We start from the raw sequence: 9,904 nt of genomic DNA, 5'->3' as shown, positions 1-9,904 counted from the left end.
AAGCACTGTGGATAATATGTCAGATGATCAGAATAAATAAAGGTCAGTGTGAAATACTTCTGGCTCTCTTTGAGTTCCTGAGGATGTAGCCTGCTCAGGGATGGGAAGAAGTAAATTCATGGCTTACGCAAGACATTACCTAATGGAGTAACTGGAAGGCAAAGCTATGAAGTCTTCTGAATATTTGCTGTGACTCTCCCACCAGAGATGTGCTCTGACCTCTTGAGCAATCATAGAGTGTAAACTGTAGTTTTGAGGAGCACAAAGGTCTAAGTGGAAATCTCAAGTCTGCTGTTCATTATCTATCTGGTCCTGAGCAAGTCATAACATCCTGGAGGCACAGATAACAATAACTACTGTGGTTAAGGAACAAGACAGCTTTGAGTTTAAATCTAGGCCATACCACCTTGAACTCGGACAGATTTAACTTCTCAAAGTGTCAGCTATCTTTTTTTAAAAAAAATTTGTGTGTGTGTGTGTGTGTGTGTGTGTGTGTGTGGTGTGGCCAGCTCAGCCTACCAGGCGGTGGGGCTGGCTGGCATGTGGTGCTGGGGGATGCTAAGCTTGTTCTAACTAGGTGCTTTAGACCACTGAGCCATCTTACCAGCCCAGTGTCAGCTATCTTGTCTTTAAACTTATTACTGCTAGGGCTGGCCAGAAAGCTCAGTGGACTAAAGCACCTGCTTAGGCAGATGCAGGGACTGGGGTTCGATTCCTGGTGTGCCATGTGGGCCCCGCCCCCAGGGCACGCTGAGACTGTGAATGAGACTGGGCATGGGCATGCCTGTAATCCCAGCACTTGGGAGGCTGAAAACCTGAGGATCACTATGATTCTGAGCTGTGTAGTGAGACCCTGTAGACCCTGTACTAGATACATAAAAGAAAAAAAAAGTTATTACTGTTGTGAAGACTAAATGAGATAATCCAAGAAATAAGCATATAGTAAGTGCTCAATAAATAGTAATTGAAATATTTGATTATAAAATAATCTACCTTACTATGTTTTGTGAAGATTAAGTGAGAAGAACACCCAGGTGTTATTCTTGGTGATCCATCTCCCTGACCCTAAAGGTTTGTTTCTTCTGATTTTGTCTCCTTCCGCTGTACCTTATCCTATGCTCCATCTCCTTTAACATATACTCTTGTGCCCTCGAAGGTGATACTTGACTAAGAATTTTTTTCTATCTCTTCAGATCCCCAGATGTCTTCCGGGCTCCTTTCGTGACACCCAGGGTTCCAGTATCTCTGAGGAGGAACACGCACACTTAATCAATGCTGTTCTAGACCATGTGTGTCTACACCTCTTGCTCAGTCCTGAGATCACGGCCTGTCCGGGGTGTTAGGCACAGAAGGCTTTCTGCAGCAAGCTAGTGGAGTTGCTTTGTGATAGGGAAGTGTCTGTGTTGCCCGTCCTTGCACTTCATGTAGACTAACTTGATCAACCTTGTGTAGCATTCTGTGCCTGGAGTTGGAATTGAAAATGTACTTATGCTGTGACTTCCCGTACTACTTCACTCCCAGTCAACCTCTAAAGGGAGACAGGTTTTCTTAAGGACTGGTTCATCTAATTCTGTATTCATGTGATTAATTTTTTTCCACTTGAAGATCTGTCTCCTATCCATTCTTAGCTCCTGAGTAGGGCTTTTTCCAACCCAGCCTATTCTTTAATAAGCTTGTTGTCCTTTCCTTTGGAGTAATACTAGGTAGAGTAGCAACTGTGGAAACAACAGCTTCTCTCCATACCCTAGAGTTCCTTTCTTCTTGTTGCTTGTTTCTTCTTTCATTGTTTCCTTCCATCTTTCATCAGATGTTAAGCACCTAAGATTTGCAAGAAATGAGAATATGAACTATAACTGCTAACATCAAACTAGGGGCCAGGGAGATGGCTCAGTTTAATAAGCGCTTCCCTGGCAAGCGCACGGGCCTGAGTTCAATCCCCGGTTCCGCAAAAAAAAAAAAAAGCCTAGCCTAGAAGAAGAGACAATAAAGCAATTATGGCAAAGATAAAGAGATGGTTGCTATATAATATACCAGTAAATACTAGGAGTATGTTGCCCCTTTTGGGGGGCAGAGTGGCAGGTTTTTTTTTTTTTTTTTTTTGGTGGAACCGGGGATTGAACTCAGGCCCTTGCGCTTGCCAGGGAAGCACTTTTTCCACTGAGCCATCTCCCCGGCCCCCAAGTAAGCTATTTTAGTTAAATATCTTTTTTTTTTTTTGCAGAACCAGGGATTGAACTCAGGCCCTTGTGCTTGCCAGGGAAGCGCTTATTCCACTGAGCCATTTCCTCAGCCCCATGGCAGGGTTTTAAGGGGAAATTTTACAGAAAAATCCGAAACTTTACTTTGTGCTCCAACAAGTGTGAGAGGAGGCTTTCTAGGGAGACTGAAGAATCATCAGTCGCAAAGGACGTTGTAGTGGTACAGCAGTTTGATCCTGGGCTCTTCTCTGAAAGTAACTAGAGATGAGACTGAGAAAGAAGGCAGGGCCCTGTTCCTGCAGAGCCTTGAACTTTGGGCTTCATCCTGTAGGTTTTCATGTGCATGTTAATGCACTACAGGGGCTGCAAAGGAAAAGGAGAGATGGGAAGACCAGTTGGCTGGGGCAGTTCAAGCGCGAATTACTGAGACTTTAAACTGAAAGGGAAGTGAAAATAGGGAAGATAGTATTTGGGTTTTTTTCTACACCCTCCCTCAACCGAGGGCTAAACCCAAGTTATGTGTGCTGAGCTACATCCCAAGCCTTCATCCACTGGTCCATCAACTGACTGATTGGCTTTTAGAATCTTGATAAATAAATCGCCCAGGTGGCCTTGGAATTTGTGATTCTCCTCTTTCCGTCTTTCAAATTGCTGGGATTGCTTTTACGCCCAATGTTTTTGTTTGTTTCCTGCCTAGAAGATGCTTAAAGTAAAAATTCTCACTTTTGTTTGGTACTGGACATCGATCTCAAGATCTTGCGCTTGCCAGGAGCTGTGCTGCCGAGCTATATCCTCATCTTTCTCAGCTTTTTGAGACAGGATCTTGTTTTGTAGTTCAGGCTGGTCTTGTACCAGCAGCGATCGTCCTGCCTCAGCCTCCCGAGTGCTGGGATTACAGTCGTGTGCCACAGCTCTCCTTTCCCTTTCGGTAAGAGTTTCAATCAGAAATTGGCCAAATCCCCTTTGCCTCCGGTTTTGTTCCCAGGTTGCTGCGGCAACATGGATTCCTGCTCGGTTCCCACTTAGCGTGTATGTCTCCCCTCGTTTCCAAACTGTTCTCTTTTGTGCTTGGGTTTTTGGTGAGAGTCTGGAGGAGGGGAGAAGAGGCCGAGGTAACGCGTCTGGATAAAATAATAAAACGGCATCAATGGTTAAAGGAGTCGCTGGGACCCCGGTGCTCCGGGGCGGCTGGGCGACGAGGGGCGGGGCCCACCGGCGGGGCGGGACCGGGGAGGCGTTATCGCCGTTGACCCCCGGGTTCCTTCTCGGTTGGAAGAGGTCGGGGCGGGTAGGGAGGAGTTGGCGGCGACGCAGCCGGACTGCGGGTTTTTTGCCTCCGCAGGGGCGGGATGGGGCCGGGCCAGGGGCGGAGCTCTCCGCCCGGCCCTCCAGTTCTCGCCTCTGATTGAGCGGGGCGGGCAGGGGGCGGGCCCCGGGGCCGTCTAGGTTTGACAGCTGTTTCTCACACAACCGCAGCGGAGTTCGGTGGGTCTGGGAACTGTGGCCTGGCTCTCCGCGCGTCCCCGTCCCCCCGTGGCCCTGGCCCGGCCATGAAGCGCTTCTTCTCCTGCTCCAGTTCCCAAGTGGCGGTAGGTGCCAAATGTGTGGGAGAATGCGGTTGGCGTCCAAGCCCTGTGTTGACAGAGCCCGAAGTCCCAGTCCGACACTGGCGCTTCATCTCTTCATTGGTCTCTCCAGAGCTTCTGCGCCGGCAGTGCAGCCTGCAGCCCTGCTAACTTACCTTAGTGCCGTCGTCCGTAACTTGTGCCCCAGTTTGCTTTGCCTGCCTTCCTAACTTCTACCCTCTCCAAGATCTTTTCTCTTGGTCTTACACTCTTCTGGCACGTTTTCTACAACCTTGTCCCCTCCACAAAGCCCTTTTCTCTACCGCTGCTTCTCCCCAAACCGAACCACCTACAAGCATCTGCTACTGCCCACCTCTTGGCTCCGCTCTCCCCCTCTGCCACAATAGCTGCCCCAACCTACATTTTTCAACTCTCCCCTGTGGCCCCATCCTCAATATGTCCTGTCGTCCCAAGTAATCCTAATTCTGTGCCTCTCCCTAACTTTCTACATAGTCCTCTGTCGTTGCCTCCATCCCAGCCTGTGCCACTTCCACCCCCATTCTCAAGAGCGCCACAGCTTCAAGCATCACTCCACGGCCCTTTCCACGCAGTGCTCCCTCAGCAGCATCCTTGTGTTCTCTACAACCTCGGCCCCACTTTGACCACCCAAGCCCACTTTGCTTCCTTTTGCTGGACCTCCTCCTGCCTGCTTACTATGGGTTAATCTTGCAGTCTAGCCAGCCTGACAAGCATTGCCAGAGGACGCGAGGTTGCCTGCCAAGGGACTGGGTGAGTTGTCTTCAGAATCCACCCTGCCAGTTCAGTGCAGTATCTGGTCATCAGACTGGTTCTTGGGCCAGTCAAGACTTTGTTCCTGTTTCTCTCCAGTGTTTTCCTTCATCCTGACCCTCACCCAGTTTAGGACATGTATTCTGTTTTGTATGAGTTTGGGGAAACTAATGGTGAAATTATAGGAGGATAGTGTGGGCTCATAATGAGAGTTGCCCGAAGAAGTCACTTATTCTTCATGTTTTCCCAGAAGAAAACACAAAGAAAAATGACATAAATTACAGAAGGTGGTGATATTTTGAATCTTTTCTTTTGTTTGTTTGTTTTTTGTTTTGTTTGGTAGAACCAGGGATTGAACTCAGGCCCTTGCACTTGCCAAGCAAGCGCTTATTCTACTGAGCCATCTCCCTGTCCCAGAAGGTGGTGGTATAGGAAGGGTATGTAGTTTCTCCTTTTCTAAAAATTCATCACAGAAAGATCTTCTATCTGAGGATGGAATTTTCTATGGAGATTTGGATTGTGGATTATTCAGAAATGAATTGTCCAGCTATCTGTAGTAATATTGCTCAGGTAATTCAACTTAGTGGTGCCATTTGTTGAACATGAGAATATTTAGTTCCTTCAGCATGGGCAGGACACAGAAACCTGGGAGAAAGCTGTGAGGCAAGAGTAGGAGCTCTGTCGAGGCCTGTCCTTGTCCCATTTCCATTTGCCTCTCTACTGAGTTTCTCTACACACTGATCAACTATTTAAAAGGCATTTTCTATTACAGGAACCAGAAACAGAGGCTGCTAGACACTGTCTTAACTCAGAATGCTTTTCTTATTCATGTGAATTCCTCCCTAGACCCTGAAAATCTTTAGCATTGCCCTTCCTTTCAGGCTTATGGCATCTGCCTCCTCCTCAGGAATGAGGAACTACTTCACTCTTCTCAATTCTCTCATCCTTGGGCAGTGCCTCTTTTGGAAGGTGTTTGAATGAGCAATGGGCTGAATCGTAGGATTTGTCACTGTCCCTCTGTCTTTCTTGATTCTCTGTCCCAAGTTTTGGTCATCAGGAATGTTAACCCTTTCTAAACTCTTCTTGGTGTAACGAGATCTTAGCGCAATGTGATTAAAAGAAACAAAATTGGGTAGATTTAGAATTATCTAGTAGAAAGAAAATCTATCTCTGAAGTCAGACTAAAGTTGCATAAGGCTTAAAAATAAGTCAGTTTCAGCCTCAAGGTGTTGTCTTCTGAAAGTTCCCCACTTTTCCCTTGAAAATTTTCCGTGATACTTTGGAGAGCTAACACGCAGGATCCATTTTTTTGAGAAATGGTGTGACAGCCTTCCTGGCCAGGGCTTCCCTGTCATGCTGGGAGATGGCCTCTCTGTTCCTGTTCACACCCCTGAGGCTAGAGGCAGACTCCAGTGCCCTCAGAGGAAGGTGAGGACTTAAAGATCAGTGATGGTTTCATACCACTCTCTATTATCCCTTACACAGGGATATCAACAAGCATACAAAACCCAGCTCCTACAATCTTATGTTTTAGTCAAGTAGAAGATGGGTGCTTTTCAGAATGTTTTACACAAGTCTAGACCTAGGTCAAAAGTGGAAACAGACCAGAAAAATAACATATATATATATATATATATATATATATGCAAAGGGTACTGGGACTTGAACTCAGGACCTTGTGCTTGCCAGGCAGGCATTGTGCCAATAAGCTATATCCTGGGCTCCTCTAAAAAAAATTTAGACTCTTAGTACTGGATCAGTGTAGAGAGATGTGCAGAGGGATTGCATTTGAAATGTTCAGAGTCAAGTCCGCATCCTTCCGGGGCAGGCTTTCTAGTCTCATTCAGCTGTTCTGTAGCACTCGCCATGTTCTGTCACTGTCTGTTGTGCTTGCAGGTGTGCAGCAGAGATAGAAGAGGGTATAGTTATTTCTACAAAGGCCCCTAACTTCAGCCCTAGAAAGCAAAGCTTTATCCTTGCTATTGAGTCTTCTGATTAATTTGGTGATTTCACACATGGTCCTGTGATGGTAATCTAATATTTGCTTTCCAAGGTGCTAAAGTAAGCAATCGGCTTGATTTTTTTTAAATTAGAGATTGGAACCAGAAGTAGATGACTAGGCAGATGCTCTCCCACTGAATTACAGCTCAATCCCTTTCATTTTTGAGATGAAAAGGATCTCACTAAATTGCCCAGCCTGGCCTTTAACTTTTGGGGCTCCTGCTTCTAGAGTAGCTGGACTCTTACAGGTGTGTGCCTCCATGGATCTTGGGGTTTGGAAGCATCCTTCTTGTTCTTTTTTACTTCAGCTCTTCAGAGGTTTGTCATGAAGATGTAGCACTCATTCTAAACTCTTCACATAATGAGATTATAGAGAGTAAATCAGGTGATGTAGAACTATCTAGCAGTAAGGAATATCCACATTGCCAAGAAGCAGCTTTACTACCTAAACAGCCTGACTCTTACTCATTCACTGATATGAGTAGGGTCTCTTCCTCCCATGCCGAGATGGGGAAGTTTGAGCCCAGGAATACCTCATGTGTGCCCAGCAATGCCTGGGAGGATTGAGGTTGGAACTAAGATTTATTATGCAGCTACTATGCTGCTGGTACAGAGCTAGATACTTTATATATTATTGTATCATTAGGAAACTGAGGTTCAAAAAAGGTCTTATATGCTTAATATTCACAAAGTCAGAAAGTGTTAGAATCAGGATTTTGCTGTTATTGTAGTTTTTGGAGTACTTGAAGACTGAACCCAGGGCCTCCCTTTGAGCCCTGTCCCCAGCCCTTTTTTTTTTTTTTTTTTTAACTTTTTGAGTCAGAGTCTCACTAAATTACCCAGAATGAGCTCCTACTTGCTATCCTCCTTCCTCACCCTCCCATAGTGCTGAGATTATAGGCATGCACCATCATACCCAGCTAGAATCAAGCTTTTATATGGAGAGCTTTAGGCTGAGGTCAGCCGATGGAGGCAGAGTTCCAGCTCATTCTTTGCCAACGGGAGACATGGTTCCCAAGGGACTTTGGAAAATGTGTTCCTATGTCACAGAAGCTGTGAGTATATGGAGGAGTCTTTTGCTTATTTTGTCCTCTGAGAATTATCCTGTTTGGAGACTCTTCAAACAGGGCATAGCATCTGGGGGTGGGTGGCTTTGGCCTAGAGGCGGCCTGAGACTTTACCTGGGGAAGAAGTAAACTTTTTCCATAGCTTTGTAGTATAGCGTGGTCTGGTGTGAGAATCAAGACTGGGCCTCAGGTGATCTGTATTCTAATCCCAATATTACTGCTGTTATGTGCTCTGGACAGTTAAATAAATTCAGTGTGTTTCCATTTCTTCTTCCATCAAAGAGATAAAATAATATCAAACTTACTATTTTCCAGGGATATTCAGAGCCTAATAGAAATAGTATTTGAAAGACCACGAGGAATTGCAAGTGCCTTACAGGAGTTTAACCTCAGCCTATGTCTACTCTGGATAATATTATGTTTGAAGCATTTAAATATTTCCTGTATCAATTAATAATTTGCCTCGGCTGCATAAACAGTGTTTTAATGTGAATTACTGGGCTTCCACAGACCCCATTTTTTTCATCTCCTCCTATAACCCCTTCCTTGTTGAGATTATACATCATAAAGCATAAGGTATCACCAGCAATTTTTCACTACTTCCTGTAGTTAGAAGGATGCTGTACACTTCTATAACTTTACAGTTTACAGAGAGATTTTATAGACATTTACTTATTTAATACTCATAACATGATGAGATGGTTATTATTACTCACACTTTAGAGATGAGAAAATGAGTTATAGGTGTTTAATGGCTTGCTCTAGGTCACACAGCTCAGACGATTGCTAAACCAGGTCTCCAACTCAGTCCAGCTGAGAAAATCTGCCATCCCAAAGCTATTTGCATTCATCATTCCTCTTTTTATGTCTATGACCACCACGTTTTCTGTATGTTCAATCGTAGGTTTTGGTTTTGGTTTTTTAAATCCTGGGTGTTTTTACACAGCACTGTCTTTTATGCTCTGTAATACTTCAATTACTGTAATTACTCCTCCACCCAAAAAAACTCAAACTAAAATGATAGAACAATGTACACCCCAGGTGTGGCCCTGTCTGGAACAGCTGCTCCCTGCCGGGGAAACTAGAAGGAAGGAGAGGGAGGAGGAGGGGAGCCTCTCACTGCTTCTTCAAGCATAGGTAGGGACCTGTCTTTGCTCTTTTAGTTGTTCCCATGGCAGGTGGAAAGAGACTAGCTACAGGGAATAGATAGATACAGCATAGGGGAAAAGAAACTGTGGGAATCCTCCCAGTTTTAGATCCAAAAGCCAATAGATAGAGGTGGTGTGGTTGGGTACGTGAACTCCTGTCTGTGCTCTGAAGCTAGCTGCTTGATTTACTAGCAACTAAGGACAAAGAAGTGGAGCAGCAGGGGCAGGTGGTAGTTAATGTGAGCCCAATCAGGAGTGTGCAGCTTGGTTCAGTTTGCTTCAGTAAGACTTAGAGAACAAAAGGAAAAGGAATTGTTGCTCTCCCTTTTCCTGAGTTTGGGCCCTCCCACTACTACCAATAATCCTAATGATGATAAAATACACCTGAAACACTACACACTCAACATGCATAAATTTTAATTCAGTGTCTAGGCATCTTTAGGTCCAAGGTTGGCAGTAATTAGTAATAGTTGATGGTGGCATGTTTTTTGAGACAGTATCTCACTCTGTAGCCCAGTTGGCCTTGTGGTGATCCTCCTGCCTCAGCCTCCTAAGCGCTGCGATTACAGGCATGTACCACCATGCCCAGCTAATGATGGTATGTGAACTGGTTAATATTAGCTGGCTTATCCAAGGACAAAATGCTTTGCGAAACAGACACAGCTCCTTTCCCCCCTTGTGTGGTGTCTACCTTTTCCTCTGCTTTCTCCACACCATCCTCATCCTCCATGTTCACCCAATTTGTGTCTCTGGACCAGGTGGAGAAATGGAACCGCCGTGATCAGAAGCTGCTGGAGGCAGTACAGCGGGGGGATGTGGGACGCGTGGCTGCCCTGGCCTCTAGGAAGTCTGCCCGACCCACCAAGCTAGACTCAAATGGCCAGTCCCCGTAAGTCCTCCTGACCCCATCCCTGGTATGTGTTCCTTTTGAAAACCCTAATCTCCATTATGATGTAGGACTAGAAAATGCCTGTAGGGTCCTTTTTTTTTTTTTTTTTTTTTGCGGAACCAGGGATTGAACTCAGGCCCTTGGGCTTGCCAGAGAAATTGGCAGGGCAACATCCCCTGTCATTGGTGGGATGGGAGTGAGAAGAGTCCCATTCTGTTGGTCTGTGTTGGGGCCTTTTTTTTTTTTT

At 45.5% G+C, this 9,904-nt stretch overlaps 1 protein-coding gene across 2 annotated transcripts in view; it reads left to right on the top strand.

The window, feature by feature from the left end:
- The first annotated feature begins 3,500 nt into the window (after positions 1 to 3,500).
- Positions 3,501 to 9,904, top strand: part of Ankrd35 (ankyrin repeat domain 35) — a 17,988-nt gene continuing 11,584 nt past the window's right edge. The window contains exons 1-3 of one of the 2 annotated variants that reach the window (XM_023708131.1): positions 3,501 to 3,787; positions 4,496 to 4,552; positions 9,527 to 9,657. In XM_023708131.1, coding sequence (XP_023563899.1) covers positions 3,749 to 3,787; positions 4,496 to 4,552; positions 9,527 to 9,657 — 227 coding nt within the window. In that variant the 5' untranslated portion in view covers positions 3,501 to 3,748. The remainder of the gene's footprint in view (positions 3,788 to 4,495; positions 4,553 to 9,526; positions 9,658 to 9,904) is intronic. The other variant, XM_004647840.2, reaches the window with a different exon arrangement.

This window comes from Octodon degus, unplaced genomic scaffold, assembly GCF_000260255.1.
Source record: "Octodon degus isolate 3935 unplaced genomic scaffold, OctDeg1.0 scaffold00331, whole genome shotgun sequence".
Lineage (NCBI taxonomy): Eukaryota > Metazoa > Chordata > Mammalia > Rodentia > Octodontidae > Octodon > Octodon degus.
Note: the sequence above shows the minus strand (reverse complement) of the source record. Positions and strands in the feature narration are given on the sequence as shown.